Consider the following 24,203-nt stretch of genomic DNA (forward strand, 5'->3'; position numbering starts at 1 on the left):
CATATCTCACCAACAATAGAGGGTAGACTTACTGGCCTATAATTTCCAGGGTCACTTTTAGAGCCCTTTTGAATATTGGTAGCACATTTGCTATGCGCCAGTCCTGTGGAACAGACCCCGTCGCTATAGAGTCTCTAAATATGTTATTGTCATGTTATAGTCTGCCGGAATTTGTACTGGGGGAAGGAGAGAAGTTCTAGTTTCAGACCGTTCTTTAATACATCCAAGGACCCTGGTATTTGATAACTCTTCCCAACTTTGATGAAACTGCTTTAATTCACCCCCTACCCTCAACCTTGCGTCCCCCGAAAACCTCCCTGTTGGTTCTTTTCCCCTGGGGCTTCTAGCGCTATCAAATGCCCTACTGGATCTACTGGAAAAGAATGGAAACCCTTTTTTTTTATCATTGGGTTGAGTTGTCCTACTCCTTTCCTCCTAGAGCATTAATATAAACTCATTCTTCTTTTTATGTTTTAATACTTTTACCCAAGAAAATCTTTTTGTTTTCTCCATCATATTCAGAGAGCCTTTTTTTCCATTGTTCGGAGTACAGAGTTCAATGGGGTATTGTTTTTTGCATAATAAGCTTTATTTTTGTTGGTACCATTTTTGAGTACATCTGTCTTTCCAGCCATTTTTTATTTCTTTTTATGTCAAGTGCACATAATTGGCGACAAGAATTTACATGTAACGATTATTGTGTACAAATAATGGTTTATTCATTCGTCGTTTACAGATGTTGTTATGGAAACGACCTCCATCTCCATTGAGTTATCAATAAGCGAGAAATTATTTATTACATTACACAAATATTATGAATGATAAATCTTTCAGGAAATTTATATGAACAAAGCACATTTTAATCAAAGTTCCACAACTGAACGTGTTAGAAAAAATGTTCCTGTGCTGAGATAATCTTATAAATGTGCCCCTGCTGTGCACTGTGTAATGGCCGTGTCTGACTGTGCAGGAACATGGTCTGATCATACCACAGCTCCTGGGCAGGGGAGGAAACAGAGAGTATACAGACAGGACAGCATGGGATCACAGAGGCTGTTTTTACCCAGACAGGGAAATGTTTTACTCCACAGAAAGAATCAGCTGCGATCCCATGCTGTCTTGTCTATATACTCTGTATATTCTCTCGACTAAAAATAAAAATGGCTTCAACCCTGTGTGATTTCTTTGATGTTCAATCAGACTTGAATTAACCCCTTTCCGAAATATGACGTAGCGGTACCTGCCTGTGATGTGAGCTCACACGCTGAGTCCATCTTTCCCTCCACTTGATGGCTAATTCATCATAACTACCATGAAATAGTATCAGTAAAAAAAGCTCAGGGCACAAAACACAAGGCCTCACCAATGCCCAGATCTTGAAAAATGAACGCTACGGGTTTCGAAAAATGTCGACAAAAGCTAATTTTTTTTTTTTATGTTACAAATTTCCACTTTTTTTTTACCACAAATGAAAAAAACAAAACACTATACACATTTGGTATCTATCTGCGTACCCAAAAAAACTTTTGCGAACTTGAAATTTTTTTTTTGGAATTTTGTTTCCTGTTTTCCAGTACACTATATGATAAAACGTATGGCGTAATTCAAAAGTGCAACTCACCCAGGCAAAAAACAAGCCCTCATACGGCTGTATCAATGGAAACATAAAAAAGTTAAAGGTTCTTGGAAGAATGGGAGTAAAAAACAGAACTGCAAAAACGGAAATTAGTCATGTCAGGGAGGGGTTAAAGATATTTAATGTTTTCTACATTCTGAACTGCGTAAATTCTGATGTTAAACAAAATCTGGTCTAACAGTGAAACATTTTCCACATTCTAAACATGAAACTGGTTTCCCTCTGTGTGAGTTCTTTCATGTGTAACAAGACTTGAATTACGGGTAAAGCAGTCTACACATTTTGGACATGAAAATGGCTTCTCCCCTGTGTGAATTCTATTGTGTTGTAAGATCAGATTTCTGAGTAAAACATTTCCCACATTCTGAGCATGAATATGGCTTTTCCCCTTTGTGGATTTCTTGATGTCTAATCATATCTGATTTTACAGTAATGCATTTTCCACAATCTGAACATTAATACGGCTTCTCTCCTGTATGAATTCTTTGATGTCTAATAAGACTATGCTTTTGGTTAAAAAACAGATTCCACATTCAGAACAAGAAAATGGCTTCTCCCCTGTGTGAATTCTTTGATGTCTAATAAAAACATTTTTCTGATTAAAACATTTTCTACATTGTGAGCATAAAAATGGTTTCTCCCGTGTGATTTTTTGGTGTGCAATAAGAATACGTTTATGGTTGAAACATTTCCCACATTGTGAACATGAAAATGGTTTATCCCGTGTGAACTCCTTCATGAATAGCAAGATCTGATTTCAGAGTATAAAATTTTCCACATTTTGGGCATGAATATGGCTTCTCCCCTGTGTGAGTTCTTTGATGTGTTCTGAGATATTTCTGGGTAAAACATTTTCCACATTCTGAACATGAAAACGGCTTCTCCCCTGTGTGAATTCTCTGATGTTTAACAAGATCTGATTTCCAGGTAAAAAAAAAGTTCCACATACCTGACATGAAAACGGCTTCTCCCGTGTGTGAAATTTTTGATGTCTAATAAGAATAGCTTTACAGTTAAAATATTTTCAACATTTTGAACATGAAAATGGCTTCTCCCCCGTATGAATTCTCTGATGTTTAACAAGAACTTGTTTCATGGTAAAACTTTGACCACATTCTGAACACGAAAATGGCCTCTCCCCGGAGTGAATTCTTTGATGTGTTATGAGGTGATGTTTCTGAATAAAACATTTCCCACATTCTGAACATGAAAATGGTTTCTCCCCTGTATGAAGTCTTTGATGTATTATGAGATGATGTTTCTGGTTAAAACATTTCCCACATTCTAAACATGAAAATGGTTTCTCCCCTTTGTGAAGTATTTGATGTGTTATGAGATGATGTTTCTGATTAAAACATTTCCCACATTTTGAACATGAATATGACTTTCCTTCTGTGTGAGTTCTCTCATGTCTAACAAGATTTGATTTAATAGTAAAGCATCTTCCACATTCCTTACATGAAAATGGCTTCTCCCCTGTGTGAATTCTCTCATGCTTAACAAGATCTGTTGTCATCATGAAACATTTTCCACAATGTGAACAGGAAAATGGCTTCTCCCCTGTATGAAATCTCTGATGTCTAATCAGATGTTGTTTCTCAGTAAAACATTTCTGACATTCCGGACATGAATATGGTTTCTCCCCTGTGTGAATTCTCTGATGCTTAACAAGATCTGTTTTCATTGTGAAACGTTTTCCACATTGTGAACAGGAAAATGGCTTCTTCCCTGTATGAATTCTCTGATGTCTAATCAGTTGTTGCTTCTCAGTAAAACATTTCTGACATTCCTGACATGAATATGGTTTCTCCCCTGTGTGAGTTCTCTGATGTGTAACCAAACCTGATGTGGAGGAAAAACATTTGTCACATTCTGAACATGAATATGGCTTCTCCCCCGTATGAATTCTCTGATGTTTAACAAGAGCTTGTTTCATGGTAAAACTTTTTTCACATTCTGAACATGAAAATGGCTTCTCCCCTGTGTGAAGCATTTGATGTGTTATGAGATGATGTTTCTGATTAAAACATTTCCCACATTTTGAACATGAATATGGCTTTTCTCCTGTGTGAGTTCCCTCATGTGTAACAAGATTTGATTTATCAGCAAAGCATTTTTCACATTCCTTACATGAAAATGGCTTCTCTCCTGTGTGAATTCTCTGATGTTTAACAAGATCTCTTGTGATCAAGAAACATTTTCCACATTCTGAACAGGAAAATGGCTTCTCTCCTGTATGAATTCTCTGATGTTTAACAAGAACTGGTTTCATGGTAAAACTTTCTCCACATTCTGAACATGAAAATGGCTTCTCCCCGGTGTGAATTCTTAGATGTGTTATGAGATGATATTTCTGAATAAAACATTTGCCACATTCTGAACATGAAAATGGTTTCTCTCCTGTGTGAAGTCTTTGATGCGTTATGAGCCTATGTTTCTCGTTAAAACATTTCCCACATTCTGAACATGAATATGGCTTTCCTTCTGTGTGAGTTCTCTCATGTCTAACAAGATTTGATTTATTAGTAAAGCATCTTCCACATTCCTTACATGAAAATGGTTTCTCCCTTGTGTGAATTCTCTGATGTCTAATCAAACCTGATGTTGCGGAAAAACATTTCCCACATTCTGAACATGAATATGACTTTTCCCCTATGGGAACTTTTTGACGTTCGACACCCGATCTGTATCTTGTATTTTGCTTTGCAGTCTGTGATGAATCAGGAGATAGGATCTGTTTCACAGGATCAGATGCTAGATTTTGGATATGAGGGGCGGAGGGTATATCTTCAACATTGGCATTTTTCTCACATCCATATGGAATGATGCTACAAACATCTGCATTATCATGTGAAGATTTTGGATGTTCCTCTGAGCTCCCGGTACAGTCATCTGCAAAGAATAAAACTGATTATATTATAATAAGGATTGTAATGATGTTATAGGACATTACAATTGAGAAGTATTCCTTTAATAACTTAATTAGTGGTTACAAAACAGATCACAATCTCAGAGCAGGGATCACTAGATCACAATGTTATGATAACAGGCTTTTCTGTTGCGGTTTTCTACTTTTGTGTTGAAGACATCTTCATGTCTCATGTCGGTCACCGCTCTTTTCTCAGAAAATTACCCAGTGGAGAATAATAAGTGAACCTGTAGGTCGAAGCTGGTAGGTGCCGTCCATCTCATCACAATCCCTAGCTCCACTCGCTGCTGTTTAACTATTTAGATGCCACAGCAAAAAGTAAAAAATATATGGACTTGGGATTAAGAGATTATAAAGCTTTCATAGCAATATGTATACCAATTATAACACTATCATAGATAACAATTCCAGCACAAAATAAAACGCGAAACGCGCGTTGGGGCTGCATATTCTGACCATTTACCAGGACCATTTTGGGTGAGATTTTATTTTGTGCTGCAGTTGTTGTCTTGGCATTGTTAGGACCTGTATGGAGCCATATTTATGGTGATATAATTATATTAGCGTTGATAATACCCATGGTTACTGTTCAAGAGTGCCCAGCACTATGATAGTGTTATAATTGGTATACATATTGCTATGAAAGCTTTATAATCTCTTAATCCCAAGTCCATACAACTATGTAAATGTGTTAGATTCATGGTCATGTGTCCTTCACTTTGTTGTTAATTATTTATGTAATAAATATTTTTATTTTTCATTTTTTTGAAAAAAATTTTTTTATTGATATTAATTAATAAAATCAATATTTTATACGGGTATTTGTACTCTTTTTTTCTTTTGGTTGTATATGGTTCTCCATAATGCTGCAAAAAGGTAGAATTATACCTACCAATAATTCAGTTTTCATAAGCCCCCAACGACAGCACACGAGATTACACACTTCCCCCATCCTTAACTCAGTGTATTTCAAAAATGCTCAAAGACCCCGGAGAATCCATCAAAAATAAGATTCAACTGCTGGAAGAAGGCAACAATGGAGGGAATATAACTGTGCTGGCACGGGTTTATGAAAAGCAAATTATCAGTGGGTATAATTCTACCTTTACATTACGTCACTGTGATTGTACACGAGAAATACCAGTCATTAGATAGATGTCACTGGGGCGTGTAATTCCTGCGCAAGTTACTATCGGATAACTTTTGTTAAGTCCAAGTGGGCGTTAACTCATTAGGTACCAAATTCTTTACCAATATCTCCGCAACGGTAAGGAGAAATAAAAAAAAAAACACATGTTTTATTCTGTTCTGCAGCCATTATTACATTGTGGGTCCAACTCAACAAGAAGACATTTGGTGAAAGTTCCTCTTTAAGGTCAGGGCCCACTGAGAGGTTCACTGTGTTGTGGCAGTGGGTTTCATACCGTCTGATCAGAATATAAAACTAAGAACCTTGTCTTTAGTTTTGTAAAATTTTTGCTTAGTCACAGATCAGTGTATAAGATATGGATATGAGGGCCAGGGCGATTTCTACAGCCGTGAAAGGACGGCTTCAAATTGAGAATGTCTCTGTCTTTTTTGACTATCCACAGGAGTTTGAGAATGGAGAGCCGCCTGGAGTTCATTTACTTTTTGCACAGATGTGATTGCCACCAGAAACACAACATTTATGGTTAGAAACCTGATGGACGCCTCCTAGAGAGGATCGAAGGGCAATTTTGTTAATCTTGTAAAAAAGTGGTTGAGATTCCGAGAGCTCTGCTGGAGAGCTTCTGAAGCGTTTTGTGCTGGAGAACTTCTGAAGTGTTTTGTGTTGGAGAGCTTCTGAAGCGTTTTGTGCTGGAGAGCTTCTGAAGCGTTTTGTGCTGGAGAGCTTCTGAAGCGTTTTGTGTTGGAGAGCTTCTGAAGCGGTTTGTGCTGGAGAGCTTCTGAAGCGGTTTGTGCTGGAGAGCTTCTGAAGCGTTTTGTGTTGGAGAGCTTCTGAAGTGTTTTGTGTTGGAGAGCTTCTGAAGCGTTTTGTGCTGGAGAGCTTCTGAAGTGTTTTGTGTTGGAGAGCTTCTGAAGCGGTTTGTGCTGGAGAGCTTCTGAAGCGTTTTGTGTTGGAGAGCTTCTGAAGCGTTTTGTGCTGGAGAGCTTCTGAAGCGTTTTGTGTTGGAGAGCTTCTGAAGCGTTTTGTGCTGGAGAGCTTCTGAAGTGTTTTGTGTTGGAGAACTTCTGAAGCGTTTTGTGCTGGAGAGCTTCTGAAGTGTTTTGTGTTGGAGAACTTCTGAAGCGTTTTGTGTTGGAGAGCTTCTGAAGTGTTTTGTGCTGGAGAACTTCTGAAGCGGTTTGTGCTGGAGAGCTTCTGAAGCGTTTTGTGTTGGAGAACTGAAGCGGTTTGTGCTGGAGAGCTTCTGAAGTGTTTTGTGCTGGAGAACTTCTGAAGCGGTTTGTGCTGGAGAGCTTCTGAAGTGTTTTGTGTTGGAGAACTTCTGAAGCGGTTTGTGCTGGAGAGCTTCTGAAGTGTTTTGTGCTGGAGAACTTCTGAAGCGGTTTGTGCTGGAGAGCTTCTGAAGTGTTTTGTGTTGGAGAACTTCTGAAGCGGTTTGTGCTGGAGAGCTTCTGAAGCGTTTTGTGTTGGAGAGCTTCTGAAGCGTTTTCTGCTGGAGAGCTTCTGAAGCGTTTTGTGCCGAATGCCTCCTTGATATTTTAGGAAGTTTACTGTTGTAGAGTTTTCCAAGAACACTCTAAGATGGCAATTTTTTTAAGCGAGTTTGCAGACATGTGCAGACTTCCAACACAGATCTTAGTTCTTTGCAGTTTGAGGAAAGATCTCTTAAAGCAATGAAGGAAACTGAAAGGGAGAAGATACATATTAGATAAAAAGTTTTGACAGTGAGGGTGATCAGTGAGTGGAACAGGCTGCCACGAAAGGTGGTGAGATCTCCTTCAATGGAAGTCTTCAAACAGAGGCTGGACAGACATCTGTCTATGATGTCAGTGAACCCTGCATTTAGCAGGATTTTGGACACCATGACCCTGGAGGTCCCTTCCAATGCTAACATTCTAGGTTTCTATGATAAAGCTTTTATTAGGAGTGTTAATGGTTCTCGATTCCAATGAACTTGTCTCTAGGTTTTTTTGTAGACAGCCATCAGTTTATGGATTTTTTTTTACAGGTTAAGGAAGATTAATTTTTGCTTAGAGATAATTGGGACCATCGCAGGGTGAGACCTGAGCCGAGGTCAGTGAAGGAATGCAGGATGACATCAGGCCTAGGATGGACATGGCTTCTCTTATAGAACAGCAAGTTTTCTTTTGGAAGGGCAGGAGCTTTCGGTGAATGGACATCCTTTTTTCTCTTGCAAGAAATGATGATTGTTTACTTGAGCCTAGAAAAACTCTGAGAAATACTTTCCTGTGGGAAGGAGTTAAGTCAGGTTTTTCAAAATTCTGGAGATTAGGATTGAGGATAAAATCCCAACCTGTACTATCTTTGGGGGAGCTACAGTGACCCCACATCCCCTTACCCTGCTATTCACGGTTTCCATTTCCAGGGGGATGAAACCTTCTCTTTGGTTTGGCTGATTTGGTTCAGGACATCCTCTTTTCTGATCTTCAGCTTTCTCCAGTATCGAATCAAGCACAGGACCAAAGTCAAGTCTTCCTCCAAAGGGAATGGAGCAGAATTTAGCTTTGGAAAACGTATCCATTGGCTGTTCATTAACCGCATGATTCTCTTACTGAGTTTGACAAGATGGCCGCCTGAGCTGCTGTATGCACCGATTCTACCGAGGCCTCAGTGGGTATGGAAAGTATTCAGACCCCTTTAAATTTTTCACTCTGTTTCAATTGCAGCCATTTGGTAAATTCAAAAAAGTTCATTTTTTTCTCATTAATGTACACTCCGCACCTCATCTTGACTGAAAAAAAACAGAAATGTAGAAATTGTTGCAAATCTATTCTATTATTTCTAAACACTGTTTTTCGGTGATCACTTTGTATCCCTGTTCATACTGCACCCACACACACAAATGATACACCATTTGAAAGGTAAACCTGCCCCCCTCAACAAGAAATAATCCAAACAAACCATACAGCCATGAATTGATCATAAAATACAGTTTAAACATTAATTTTCATAAACCTGCAGTAAGTACAAATGACCTGCAGGTGGCACCAAAGTACCCTAAAGCACACTACCACAAAGCTGCTTACAGACATCACATACAAATCCAAAGATTTTCCTTGGGGTCTTTCCAGCTTGCTCAAGTGCTTGCCCAGCTAATTTCAGGCACATTGGAGGATTGCACACTTCACTGCAGGCAAGTCACACATGCAAATACATTTGTAAACATGCACTGCTATTTCGGTGATTACTTCACCCCAAACACACACACACACATGATACACCATTTCAAAGGTGAACTTGCTCCTTTCAGCAAGAAAACAGCCAAACAAACCACACATCCACTATTTTATCACTAAATACAGTTTAAACATTCATTTTCATAAACCTACAGAAAGACACAATGACCTGCAGGTGGCACCTCAACCAGAAGACATTTTTTGGCCTCTACTTTATATAAATACCTGGCTGTGTTCATCATCTCATGAAATACATTTACATTTGGCCAGCTTGCTTTTTCTGAAATTGCCTGCACCCCCGATGACCAATGTGTGAAAATTTTGCACGGGCCAAGCTAGTTTATTAAAAAAGAAAAACTAAAATATCACATGGTCAAGTATTCAGACCCTTTGTTCAGTATTGACTAGAAATAGCTTTTGAGCTAGTACAGCCATGAGTCTTCTTGGGAATGATGCAACAAGTTTTTCACCCCTGGATTTGGGGATCCTCTGCCATTCTTCCATGCACATCCTCTCCAGTTCCGTCAGGTTGGATGGTGAACGTTGGTGGACAGCCATTTTCAGGTCTCTTCAGAGATGCTCAATTGAGCTTAGGTCAGGGCTCTGGCTGCGCCAGTCAAGAATGGTCACAGAGTTGTTTTGATGCCACTCCTTTATTATTTTAGCTGTGTGCTTAGGGTCATTGTCTTGTTGGAAGGTGAACCCCCAGCCACGTCTGAGGTCCAGAGCACTCTGGAAGAGGATTTCACCCAGGATATCTCTGTACTTGGCCGCATTCATGTTCCCTTCAATGGCAACCAATCATCCTGTCTCTGCAGCTGAAAAACACCCCCACAGCATGATGCTGCCACCACCATGTTTCACTGTTGGGATTGTACTGGGCAGGTGATGAGCAGTGCCTGGTTTTCTCCACACATACCGCTTAGAATTATCACCAAAAAGGTTTATCTTCATCTCATCAGACCAGAGAATCTTATTTCTCATAGTCTGGGAGTCTTTCATGTGTTTTTTTTTTTTAGCAAACTCTATGCAGGCTTTCATATGTCTTGCACTGAGGAGACGCTTCCGTTGGGCCACTCTGCCATAAAGGCCCGACTGGTGGAGAGCTCCAGTGATAGTTAACTTTGTGGAACTTTCTCCCATCTTCCTACTGCATCTGTGGAGCTCAGCCACAGTGATCTTGGGGTTCTTCTTTACCTCTCTCACCAAAGCTCTTCTCCCACGATTGCTCAGTTTGACTGGACGGCCAGGTCTAGGAAGATTTCTGGTGGTCCCAAACTTCTTCCATTTAAGGATTATGGAGGCCATTGTGCTCTTGGGAACCTTAAGTACTGCATAAATTCTTTCATAACCTTGGCCAGATCCGGGCCTTGCCACAATTCTGTCTCTGAGCTCCTTGGCCAGTTCCTTTGACCTCATGATTCTCATTTGGTCTGACATGCACTGTGAGCTGTGAGGTCTTATATACACAGGTGTGAGGCTTTAAAAATCAAGTCCTGCCAGTTTAATTAAACACAGCTGGACTCCAGTGAAGGAGTAGAACCATCTCAAGGAGGATCACAAGTAAATGGACAGCATGTGACTTACATATGAGTGTCTGAGCAAAGGGTCTGAATACTTATGACCATGGGATATTTCGGTTTTTCTTTTGTAATAAATTTGCAAAAAATTTTACATTTCTGTTTTTTCCCGTCAAGATGGGGTACATTAATGAGAAAAAAAACCCAACTTTTTTGACTTTCCCTAATGGCTGCAATGAAACAAAGAGTGAAAAATTTAAAGGAGTCTGAATACTTTCAGTACCCACTGTAAAGACCTGATAGCTACAAATTCTACTCACAGGACTCGTACCTCCAACAATCAGCAATCTAGGGCTCTGTGCCCACCATAAGCTTTTGTTGAGTTTGTGACATATTTTCTCTCCATCAATAACACTGGTAAACACAAAAAATCATCAGAAAAAGGTAATATGTCTGTTTTATGGAGTTTGATGTGCTGATTCCAAAAATATGCTTTGTTTTGCTCTATCACAAAGTTTCTGAGATACAGTGGGGGAAAAAAAGTATTTAGTCAGCCACCAATTGTGCAACTTCTCCCACTTGAAGAGATGAGAGAGGCCTGTAACTGACATCATAGGTAGACCACAACTATGAGAGACAAAATGAGAAAACAAATCCAGAAAATCACCTTGTCTGATTTGGGAAGATTTATTTAGCAAATTATGGTGTAAAATAAGTATTTGGTCACCTAAAAACATGCAAGATTTCTGGCTCTCACAGACCTGTAACTTCTTTAAGAGGCTCCTCTGTCCTCCACTCATTACCTGTAGTAATGGCACCTGTTTGAACTTGTTATCAGTATAAAAGACACCTGTCCACAACCTCAAACAGTTTGACTCCAAACTCCACTATGGTGAAGACCAAAGAGCTGTCTAAGGACACCAGAAACAAAACTGTACCCCTGCACCAGGCTGGGAAGACTGAATCTGCAATAGGCAAGCAGCTTGGTGTGATGAACTCAACTGTGGGAGCAATAATAAGAAAATAGAAGACATACAAGACCACTGATAGTCTCCTTCGATCTGGGGCTTCATGCAAGAAATCACCCCGTGGGGTCAAAATGATCACAAGAACGGTGAGCAAAAATCCCAGAACCACAAGGGGGGACCTAGTGAATGACCTGCATAGAGCTGGGACCACCGTAACAAATGCTACTATTGCAATACTTCCGGGCCACAGAACGTAATGGCGTATGTCAGCACATGTGCAATACTGATTTTATGCTTTGCCCACAGATTCCCTTTAAGCCAGTACATGTCCAGGCCCGACTGAAGTTTGCTAGAGAGCATTTGAATTACCCAGAAGAGTATTGGTAGAATGTCATATGCTTCTGATGAAACCAAAGTAGAACTGTTTGGTAGAAACACAACTTGTCGTGTTGGAGGAGACAGAATGCTGAGTTACATCCAAAAAACACCATACCTACTGTGAAGCATGGGGGTGGCAACATAATGCTTTGGGGCTGTTTCTCTGCAAAGGGACCAGGACGACGGATCCGTGTACATGAAAGAATGAATGGGGCCATGTATCGTGAGATTCTGAGTGCAATCCTCCTTCCATCAGCAAGGGCATTGAAGATGAAATGTGGATGGGTCTTTCAGCATGATAATGATCCCAAGCACACCGCCAGGGCAACGAAGGAGTGGCTTAGTAAGAAGCATACAGTATGAAGGTCCTGGAGTGGCCTAGCCAGTCTCCAGATCTCAAGCCCATAGAAAACCTTTGGAGGGAGTTGAAAGTCCATGTTGCCCAGCGACAGACCCAAAACATCACTGCTCTAGAGGAGATCTGCATGGAGGAATGGGCCAACATACCACCAACAGTGTGTGGCAACCTTGTGAAGACTTACAGAAAACGTTTGACCTCTAACATTGCCAAGAAAGGATATATAACAAAATATTGAGATGAACTTTTGTTCAAGACCAAATACTTATTTTCCACCATATTTTGCAAAATAAATCTTACCAAATCAGGCAAGGTGATTTTCTGGATTTGTTTTCTCATTTTGACTCTCATAGTTGTGGTGATGTCAGTTACAGGCCTCTCTCATCTTTTTACGTGGGAGAACTTGCACAATTGGTGGCTGACTAAATACTCTTTACCCCACTGTAGAAGTATTTTTGTTATTACGTTATTTCTGCATTTTCAATGTAAGTGGTTTTTCCTGTGTTATTCCCATTTCTTAGCTTGTCCTAAATGTGAATTTTCTTATAGGGACAACATCAGTAAAGGTTTTAGTGAGTTTTATGGGAAGGAGTATTGACAGTGCAATCAACCAATGACTGCTTCTCGAGAAGTCACATGTTATGGGGAGGAGCTAACTGATATGAGGCGGTAAGATTTGAGTCAGTTAGAAAAGGATGGTGATGGCAGTAAGGACTGGTATGTGAGACTGACAGGAGACCGGCCTCTACAGGGATCTGAGACCGGCCACAGGGAGACAAAAGGGAAGTCAGTGGACAGCCGCCATTGTGAAAGGATTTTCACTGCATTTCTGGGAGGGCAAGTCGCCTCAGAGGGAAGAAAACAGCTCAGCCACTGAGGTGTAACTGAGTGAGGGTCTCACCAGAGAGAGAACCTGAAAGCAGCCAATATCACTGAGAAACTGCCTGTCTGCAAATGTTCATCTGTAAGGAATAGGCTGACCCGTTCACCTCACCACTGTATATAGTCATCTACCAGATTACCTCCAGTAACATCAGCTCTAAATACAAGCTGCCTCTGTCATCTCTGGGGAGCCATCTACATATAGTCGGCCGGCTCATCGCATTTTTATTTTGTCACCACCATTGACCTGAACTTACTCTACTGTCTGATCTGATTTAAAGAAGAAAAATGCCCGACAGTGGATCAATCATCCGAGCAGATTCTGCTATGTGTGTGGCTCTTTTACACCAAAAGGCCACGTATGTTCAGTCACTCATGATATTATAAAGATGGACCAGATGGACTTTAAGTGTCCACTTGATGATCAAGACAAAAGCTGGGCCCCTCGTGTGATATGCTCAAGTTGTTCAAATGGTCTAAAGATGTACCTAAAGAGTGGAAACCCCCCCCCCAGTCTAAAGGCCCCGTTACAAATACCGATGTCCCAGCGATCCCACCAACGATCCGACATGGATGGGATTGGTGGGACATTGTTAGGCTGATCGCTGGTGAGCTGTCACATAGACAGCCCCAGCGATCAGGACCAGCGACGCTGGTGTCTAATGTAAACGTCGGGTATCCAGGAGCCGCGCGGCTCTTAGATACCCGATGTTTACATTGGAAACCAGCGTCGCTGATCGCTGGTCTCTCGCAGCCACACGCAGCGATGCGCGCTGGCCAGCGGGAGACCAGCGATCAAAACACGGCCCAGGACGATAGAGCGCGATCATCGACACCCGGCAGGGGGGACGGTCACTGTTCCCCGTCACACACAGCGATCTCACTGGCGAGATCGCTGTGGCGTCACAAAATCAGCGATCTCGCTAGCGAGATCGCTGTGTGTGACGGGGCCCTTAACTCCATCCCTAACAGAGCCCTAACTCCAACACACCCCTAACCCTAATCCCAACTCTAACCACAAGCCTAGCCTCACCCCCATCCCTAACCCTAACCCCAACAGAAAAAAAAAAATATTTTTTAATTTATTATTTTTACCTAAGGAGTTTATAAAGGGGATTTAAGTTAATATTTTTTTATTTTGATCACTGTGATAGGGTCTATCACAGTGATCACAATAAACCAAAAGGAAAAATCTCCTGTTGTTGCCGGGTACCAGCTGGCAGATCTCGGCAGGCGAACGGTGCATGCGCCAACCATTTTCTTCCCGGAAGACGCCAAGGGTCGGGGGATCGGGGGACCCCATTTCTCTTTAGTCTAATGTGCTAGATCATATCAGAGGAGAGAGAAATGAATGGGATATCAGATTTTTTTTTTTTTTTGCAATTGCCGTTTTTCGGTGAATAATGGCGCACCCAACACTAGGGACTGTAAAAACCAACCCAAATCATGTTCTTTGGGGTTTTTTCTGACGCTGGGGGGCCCTATACCCTTATTTCTCAGCGCTATTAAAAAGTGGCATTGAGGAATAAGTACCCTTAACTGCTGCCTTTAAAGAATGGCCATTTCACAGCCGGAGGCAGCCACAATGTAGGAGATTGGTCGGACACCGGCCGCAGTCCCCTATACCCACTTACACACAACAAATACAGCCGCCCCTGGGCACAGGAACTCAGATAGTTACACACCGGCTAATAAAAATGGCAGCCTCCAGTGTCTGCAGAAATAATAAATAAAATACTGATAAAACCAGACATTTAATTTTGTATTAAAAATAATTATATTATCAGCCATGTTATAAATGACGACCTGTGACCTCACATATAACAGGAGCACATCATTATCAATTCACATTGTCCTGAAAGTGAATATTCATCTAAAGACCCTCACCTGGGCAGTGATCTGTAGGGGTCTCCTCTTTACACCGCTGATCGCTCCTCACATTATGGGTCTTCTCTTTACACCGCTGATCGCTCCTCACATTAGGGGTCTTCTCTTTACACCGCTGATCGCTCCTCACATTAGGGGTCTTCTCTTTACACCGCTGATCGCTCCTCACATTAGGGGTCTTCTCTTTACACCGCTGATCACCCCTCACATTAGGGGTCTTCTCTTTACACCGCTGATCGCTCCTCACATTAGGGGTCTTCTCTTTACACCGCTGATCGCTCCTCACATTAGGGGTCTTCTCTTTACACCGCTGATCACCCCTCACATTAGGGGTCTTCTCTTTACACCGCTGATCGCTCCTCACATTAGGGGTCTTCTCTTTACAACGCTGATCGCCCCTCACATTAGGGGTCTCATCTTTACACCGCTGATCGCTCCTCACATTAGGGGTCTCCTCTTTACACAGCTGATCGCCCCTCACATTAGGGGTCTCCTCTTTACACCGCTGATCGCTCCTCACATTTCTCTCTGGACCATTACATTTGTTCAGATCTTTATCCAGACCCAAAAGCTGCAAAACAAATATTGTAAAAGTCCCCGATGATGGGAGAAGTCCCCGGGAATAATGGTGAGAAGATCCGGACATGTGATGTCTGTGGTCAGCTGTGATCCTGCCGTCTCCACCGCTCTCATTACACAAGTATAAAACATATAATACTGGAGGAGAAAACAAGACTGACCACAAGGACGTCACAGCCGTCTACACATCATAGGGAGATCTCCATCTACCTGATGGTCCTGTGGAGGAGGAGGAGCGGGACATCTCTCTGGGGTTGTCCTCTTACTGGAGAGAACTGAGGAGACACAGACAGGACTGACATCATTATTACATACAGAGAATTATAGGCCATGTGTATTTAGTCCTGTCTATTACCTGGTGATGTGCGGGACCGGTGCTCCTCCATCATCACCTCCTGGTACCGATCCTTGTGTCCTTCTAGATACTCCCACTCCTCCATGGAGAGATAGACAGCGACGTCCTGACACCTTATAGGAACCTGACACACACAATGATACCGTCATCACCCAGAATCCTCCAGTGCTGTCCTGTATAATGTCCCAGCATTCCCAGCAGCATCACCTCTCCAGTCAGCAGCTCAATCATCTTGTTAGCGAGTTCTAGGATCTTCTGGTCATTGATGTCCTCATGCATCCGGAGGTGAGGTGGAGGCCCCGGGATTGGGGTAAGGGTTCCTCCCCGTCCTTCAGACACAGGGACCTGACAGCGATTACTAGAGGTCTTCACTACTCTGTAATCCTGAGTGTGGAGACATTAATAATATCACTACAGACATCTCCAGAGTCCATCACCTCTCCGGTCATATCACCTGTCATTCCCATAGATAATGAGGTCATGTGATATCATCAGAGCCTCTCACCTCTCCGGTCATATCACCTGTTATTCCCATAGATAATGAGGTCATGTGATGACATCAGAGCCTCTCACCTCTACGGTCATATCCCCTGTTATTCCTATAGATAATGAGGTCATGTGATGACATCAGAACCTCTCACCTCTCCGGTCACATCGCATTATTCCCATAGATAATGAGGTCATGTGATGACATCAGAGCCTCTCACTTCTCCAGTCATATCCCCTGTTATTCCCATAGATAATGAGGTCATGTGGTGACATCAGAGCCTCTCACCTCTCCGGTCATATTCCCTGTTATTCCCACAGATAATGAGGTCAGGTGATGACATCAGAGCCTCTCACCTCTACGGTCATATCCCCTGTTATTCCTATAGATAATGAGGTCATGTGATGACATCAGAGCCTCTCACCTCTACGGTCATATCCCCTGTTATTCCTATAGATAATGAGGTCATGTGATGACATCAGAGCCTCTCACCTCTCCGGTCACATCGCATTATTCCCATAGATAATGAGGTCATGTGATGACATCAGAGCCTCTCACCTCTCCAGTCATATCCCCTGTTATTCCCATAGATAATGAGGTCATGTGGTGACATCAGATCCTCTCACCTCTCCAGTCATATCCCGTTATTCCCACAGATAATGAGGTCAGGTGATGACATCAGAGCCTCTCACCTCTCCGGTCATATCCCCTGTTATTCCCACAGATAATGAGGTCATGTGATGACATCAGAGCCTCTCACCTCTCCGGTCACATCGCATTATTCCAATAGATAATGAGGTCATGTGATGACATCAGAGCCTCTCACCTCTCCAGTCATATCCCCTGTTATTCCCATAGATAATGAGGTCAGGTGATGACATCAGAGCCTCTCACCTCTCCGGTCATATCCCCTATTATTCCCACAGATAATGAGGTCATGTGATGACATCAGAGCCTCTCACCTCTCCGGTCACATCGCATTATTCTCATAGATAATGAGGTCATGTGATGACATCAGAGCCTCTCACCTCTCCAGTCATATCCCCTGTTATTCCCATAGATAATGAGGTCATGTGATGACATCAGAACCTCTCACCTCTCCGGTCACATCGCATTATTCCCATAGATAATGAGGTCATGTGATGACATCAGAGCCTCTCACCTCTCCAGTCATATCCCCTGTTATTCCCATAGATAATGAGGTCATGTGGTGACATCAGAGCCTCTCACCTCTCCCGTCATATCCCCTGTTATTCCCACAGACAATGAGGTCAGGTGATGACATCAGAGCCTCTCACCTCTCCGGTCACATCGCATTATTCTCATAGATAATGAGGTCATGTGGTGACATCAGAGCCTCTCACCTCTCCAGTCATATCCCCTGTTATTCCCACAGATAATGAGGTCATGTGATGACATCAGAGCCTCTCACCTCTCCGGTCATATCCCCTGTTATTCCCATAATGAGGTCATGTGATGACATCAGAGCCTCTCACCTCTCCGGTCATATTCCGTTATTCCCATAGGTAATGAGGTCATGTGATGAAATCAGAGCCTCTCACCTCTCCGGTCATATCCCCTGTTATTCCCATAGATAATGAGGTCATGTGATGACATCAGAGCCTCTCACCTCTCCGGTCATATCCCGTTATTCCCATAGATAATGCGGTCATGTGATGACATCAGAGCCTCTCACCTCTCCAGTCATATCCCCTGTTATTCCCATAGGGAATGAGGTCATGTGATGAAATCAGAGCCTCTCACCTCTCCGGTCATATCCCCTGTTATTCCCACAGATAATGAGGTCATGTGATGAAATCAGAGCCTCTCACCTCTCCGGTCATATCCCCTGTTATTCCCATAGATAATGAGGTCATGTGATGACATCAGAGCCTCTCACCTCTCCGGTCATATCCCGTTATTCCCATAGATAATGCGGTCATGTGATGACATCAGAGCCTCTCACCTCTCCGGTCATATCCCGTTATTCCCATAGATAATGAGGTCATGTGATGACATCAGAGCCTCACACCTATCCGGTCATACCCCCTGTTATTACCATAGATAATGAGGTCATGTGATGACATCAGAGCCTCTCACCTCTCCGGTTATATCCCCTGTTATTCCCATAGATAATGAGGTCATGTGATGACATCAGAGCCTCTCACCTCTCCGGTCATACCCCCTGTTATTCCCATAGATAATGAGGTCATGTGATGACATCAGAGCCTCTCACCTCTCCGGTTATATCCCCTGTTATTCCCATAGATAATGAGGTCATGTGATGACATCATAACCTCTCACCTCTCCGGTCATATCCCCTGTTATTCCCATAGATAATGAGGTCATGTGATGACATCAGAGCATCTCACCTCTCCATTTATATCCCGTTATTCCCATAGATAATGAGGTCATGTGATGACATCAGAGCCTCTCACCTCTCCGGTCATATCCTGTTATTCCCATAGATAATTATGTCATGCAATGACATCAGAGCCTCTCACCTCTCCGGTCATATCCCGTTATTCCCATAGACAATGAGGTCATGCGATGACATCAGAGCCTCTCACCTCTCCGGTCATATCCCCTGTTATTCCCATAGATAATGATGTCATGTGATGACATCAGAACCTCTCACCTCTCCAGTCATATCCCGTTATTCCCATAATGAGGTCATGTGATGACATCAGAGCCTCTCACCTCTCCGGTCATATCCCGTTATTCCCATAGATAATGAGGTCATGTGATGACATCAGAGCCTCTCACCTCTCCGGTCATATCCCCTGTTATTCCCATAGCTAATGAGGTCATGTGATGACATCAGAGCCTCCCACCTCTCCGGTCATATCCTCTGTTATTCCCATAGATAATGAGGTCATGTGATGACATCAGAGCCTCTCACCTCTCCGGTCACATCCTCTGTTATTCCCATAGATAATGAGGTCATGTGATGACATCAGAGCCTCTCACCTCTCCGGTCATATCTTCTGTTATTCCCATAGATAATGAGGTCATGTGATGACATCAGAGTCTCTCACCTCTCCGGTCATATCCTGTTATTCCCATAGATAATTATGTCATGCGATGACATCAGAGCCTCTCACCTCTCCGGTCATATCCCCTGTTATTCCCATAGATAATGATGTCATGTGATGACATCAGAGCCTCTCACCTCTCCGGTCATATCCCCTGTTATTCCCATAGATAATGAGGTCATGCGATGACATCAGAGCCTCTCACCTCTCCGGTCATATCCCCTGTTATTCCCATAGATAATGATGTCATGTGATGACATCAGAGCCTCTCACCTCTCCGGTCATATCCCCTGTTATTCCCATAGATAATGAGGTCATGCGATGACATCAGAGCCTCTCACCTCTCCGGTCATATCCTCTGTTATTCCCATAGACAATGAGGTCATGCGATGACATCAGAGCCTCTCACCTCTCCGGTCATATCCCCTGTTATTCCCATAGATAATGATGTCATGTGATGACATCAGAACCTCTCACCTCTCCAGTCATATCCCGTTATTCCCATAATGAGGTCATGTGAAGACATCAGAGCCTCTCACCTCTCCGGTCATATCCCGTTATTCCCATAGATAATGAGGTCATGTGATGACATCAGAGCCTCTCACCTCTCCGGTCATATCCCCTGTTATTCCCATAGCTAATGAGGTCATGTGATGACATCAGAGCCTCTCACCTCTCCGGTCACATCCTCTGTTATTCCCATAGATAATGAGGTCATGTGATGACATCAGAGCCTCTCACCTCTCCGGTCATATCTTCTGTTATTCCCATAGATAATGAGGTCATGTGATGACATCAGAGTCTCTCACCTCTCCGGTCATATCCCCTGTTATTCCCATAGATAATGAGGTCATGTGATGACATCAGAGCCTCTCACCTCTCCGGTAAGATGGAAGATTATCTCCAGGGTGAGGTTTAGTATCCTCTCCGCCATCTTGCCTCTGTCCTTATTCATCCCTGACACATTAATCAGGAAGATTCCCGCAGAGACGTTATCAGCAGAGGATCCTTTATTATAAGAACCTGAAAGGAAAATACAATGTAAACATCATAATAAGCAAAGTAAACGTGTCAAAAACTAACCACCTGTGACCTCTGCCTGTAGGTGGCGCCGCTCTTGCAATGTGTGCAGGCAGTAGCACGTTTCTATTTAACATTAGTGTTGCTGGGACTTATGGTGCCACCCAGTAGGGAATCTGTGTCTTACTGCAGCGTACTGGTTATCAGTAGTGGTCCGCTCTCTGTGGTCAGCCTTGTGTGGGGCAAATCCTGCTTAACCCCCTGCAGTTACTTTTCAGTGCCAGTTATAAGTTGTTACTGACCCTGGCCTGCTGCTTTGTCATCCCGCATCTTTCAGTTGTTCGTTTCTCACTTGGTCTCGCATTCTTTCCCGGACTTTGACCCCCTGGTTTTGACTTCTCATCACACCTATTCTCTGTCAGCGCGCTCCACCGGCCAGCAGCCACTCCATGCATACAGAGATTATATTAATACCAGCCAGGTTTCCACATCGGGTGCACCATTACAGGGAGGAAGAACAGCGATAATGGCAAGAAACAAAGGATGGAGCAACAGAGGCCGAACAGAGGAGATCACACAGTGACATCACACAGAGATCACTGCTAACAGATCTGTCACGTGGACATGGAAGAGGATCTGTTCAGCTGATTGTGTTATGGAAATATATATGTATATGTATTTCATATAGATCTCACTTGCCTGCTATAGGCTATATACTCCATATACTGCTATATACTCCTGTACGCTTATATATTCTTATATGCACACAGATACATATTCACAGTTTGAACCTTGTAACTAGTTGGTGGAAATGACCTACTGCCCCCCCATGAGATAGTCTGGGGAGCAGATGGTATCTTATGATAGCATTGTCTTGTGATATTTGTCTCAGACATAGAAAGAGGAAGTTTAGGCCAGATGGGCCAGCCGATACCAGAACATTGCTGACATTGTAAGACAAAGAGCAGTATATCATCTGATGCTTAAGTCAACTTAGGTCAACGCCCATATATGTTTATGCATTAAAACTGACCAATTAGCTAAGAAGTAAAGCCTCTATGTTAATGAGTAGCCACTCCTTTTCTGTACAACTGATAAAACCAAGTATATTCAATAAATTTCCAGAGTTTTGCTGGGAGGTATTGCTGCCACCCAAGTCTGGCGTCTTTCCTTCTTTGAGCGCTCAGTAAGACTCTGTCTAATTTGGGCAGGCCACAGTACGCACAGGGGTAAATTTACCCAACTATAAATTTCCACATCAATTTGGCGCACCAACGCTGAGGGCTTTGGACGAAACACACGGGGACCCAGCTGACCGGAAAGACGGGGGTGCCGTTACGGGCCTGGCACACGGGACGGAGGCTGCAGCTCCATAAGTAAGGTAAGAAAATTCTGTCATCTTGCCTGAATGTCCCGTGTCCAGCCCGGGTCCGTACCCCTAGTCGGTCAGGTGTGGTCACCACCGTATCCCAGGTAAAGTGTAAAAAGTCCACCCTTATCCAAACCCTGGGATAAGCTAAGTGTCTACTGTGGTTCTGTGTGTCTCAGATCCGGGTGTGAGAGTTGGTGGAAAATTGTGACAGACTTGTGTGTTTATGGTTGATGATAGACCGATAACGGGGCAGTTTGACCCACTCAGATAGGTCCTCACAAATACACCTGGACACAGGGGGAGGACAGGTGAAGCCTTGCCCAGGGACAGGTGGTGGGGGTCTTACGGAGATATCACGAGGCAAATCTCACATCAAGCTATCACAACAAACACCCGTGCACAGGAAGGGACAACAGCGCCCACGCCAGGCCACGCGGTGGTGTTAGCTTAGGGGAGATATTGCGAGCCAAACCACTTGACAGGTTGCCACCAACACACCTGGTCACAGGGAAGGACAGGAGAAGCCGGCCCAGGCATCAGGTGGTGGCAACATAGTGGGAGTTATCACATTACTGATACTGACGAGCCAGGCAGGACGTCCGGTACAGCGTGTTAACATTCCCGGGTCACCAGCGCAGTGCACCCAGTGTGGTTGGCAGTTATCGGTTACCAGCAGCTGTTTCACATACGCGTCACAAAACAAGGGCTTTCGATCTCTCTCCCCGGACGTCTACTGTATATGTGAATTTATTGCAGGTTTCCGCAGAGATCTGAAGCAGAAAGAGTTTTGCCTTTCATTATTGTATACTTCCTCTTTTGCCTGCAGGGTGGTATACATATTTTCATATTGTTACATTTTTGTTTTACACTCTGCTGTTTGCATAATTTTATCTTGCATTTTTTGGTATTGGTCTTTGCCTGCAGGGTTAGAAGGTTTGGGAAAGCTGGGTGCGTATAGCTCGGAGTCTGTGGGAACTTCACCCATCACCCCTCCCTCCCATTACATTGTTCTCAGATTTTGCACAGACGCAGGCAGAGAAAGAGGAAGTTGAGTGCCTGCATTCTGAATTAAGATTAATTTTCAGATTTTTATTTTTATTTTTGCAGTGTTTTACCAAGGTTTAACAACTTTTGTGTTTTTTCTTTCTTCTTTTTTCCCTCCATTTTTCCATATATTTGGTTTTTGGTTTTTGGTTTTTCTGAGTGGACTCTTTTTCAAAGTTTATATACGTTTTGACCTTATCAACTTTTTGGTTTATTATCCTTTTAAAATCTTTAAAAATTTTTTCCTTTTTTATCTCTTCTAATTTTTCTTCCAAGTTTTTCTTCCACGGTTTTTGTGACAGGTTTAGTTTTCACTTCTTTCTTTCAGTTTTGTTATAAAGAGAATTTTTACCTGCGTTGGAATATTCACTAAATATTCATGTTTGTTCTCTTTTAAGCAGGTCAAAAGGGATTGCACAGTGTTTAAAGTGTTAATCACCTTTTTCAGTTTCAAAACAGACATAGTACGTGTTTTTTGCCTTAATCTGTAGCATGACATGATGTATTGAAAGAAAAGGGAAGTAGCTAGTAATTGCAGTCTGCATTCCTTAAAGTGACAGAGCATTTAACGCCGCAGACGGTGATAGCAGATAGTGTGAACAAGAAAGGATTGGTTTTTTTTGTTTTATGTGTAGGAAAAAGTGTTTTCATAGTAATCTGTGCCGTCTGAGGAGGACCACAGGTCGAAGAATGCTTTCCGTGATGGCAGGGGGGGGGAAGCAGTCCGCCCCCCATCTCCTCTCTCCTCACTTTTCCCTCCTCCCATCTCCCTCCTCCCTCTATCTCCGCTATTTTCACAACCTCCTCCCCTCTCTCATCTATTTCTCCTCCTATACCTCGTCCTCCCTCATCATCTCGACCTCTCCCTCCTCTATCTTCTTCACCTCCGCCTATCTCTCCTCCTATCCCTCATCCCCCTCCTCCTTCTCTCTCTCCTATCTCTCATCCCCCTCCTCTTTCCTCTCCCTCCTCTTTGTCTTCGCCATCCCCTCCTCTTCAGTCTCCTCCCCACTCTCCTTCACTATCTCTCATTTCTCCTCCTATTCCAAACCTCTCCTCCACCCTTCCCCCTCTTCTTTTTTCTCACCCATCTCTCAGTTCATCGTCACCTGCTGGCCTAGTGCCAGATCCAGACAATGAAGTGTCCCTAGTTCCACAGGGGACTCTCTCTAAAGAGACAGTTATGACACCGGGAGTAGAAAGTGAATCACTCCCCACACATGACAACACAGGTGCCCTCCCGATACAACAGATAGCAGAAGGGAGGTGTGGGCCGTCAGACACTGCACTTGCTGAGACTGGAGATCCTATGTGCCAAACGGAGCTGCAGTCTCAGAAGGGGGGAGTGCCACACAAACACAGAAAGACAATCAAACAATGGTACAGTTCCTCCTCTGATGAAAATG

The 24,203-nt window shown here is 43.1% G+C and overlaps 1 protein-coding gene across 1 annotated transcript; it reads right to left on the reverse strand.

The window, feature by feature from the left end:
- Nucleotides 1–2,344: 2,344 nt before the first annotated feature.
- On the reverse strand, nucleotides 2,345–23,780 carry LOC141060478 (uncharacterized). Its single transcript, XM_073556741.1, has 7 exons — nucleotides 20,684–23,780; nucleotides 20,239–20,384; nucleotides 16,047–16,223; nucleotides 15,840–15,963; nucleotides 15,695–15,759; nucleotides 14,906–15,476; nucleotides 2,345–4,528 (listed from the first exon to the last, which is right to left on the reverse strand). The coding sequence occupies exons 1-7, from the start codon at nucleotides 20,709–20,711 to the stop codon at nucleotides 2,661–2,663; spliced, it is 2,979 nt and encodes a 992-aa protein (XP_073412842.1). The 5' UTR covers nucleotides 20,712–23,780; the 3' UTR covers nucleotides 2,345–2,660.
- Nucleotides 23,781–24,203: the final 423 nt, after the last annotated feature.

Source organism: Dendrobates tinctorius, unplaced genomic scaffold, assembly GCF_039654945.1.
Source record: "Dendrobates tinctorius isolate UK_male_01 unplaced genomic scaffold, ASM3965494v1 ptg000237l, whole genome shotgun sequence".
Taxonomy (NCBI): domain Eukaryota; kingdom Metazoa; phylum Chordata; class Amphibia; order Anura; family Dendrobatidae; genus Dendrobates; species Dendrobates tinctorius.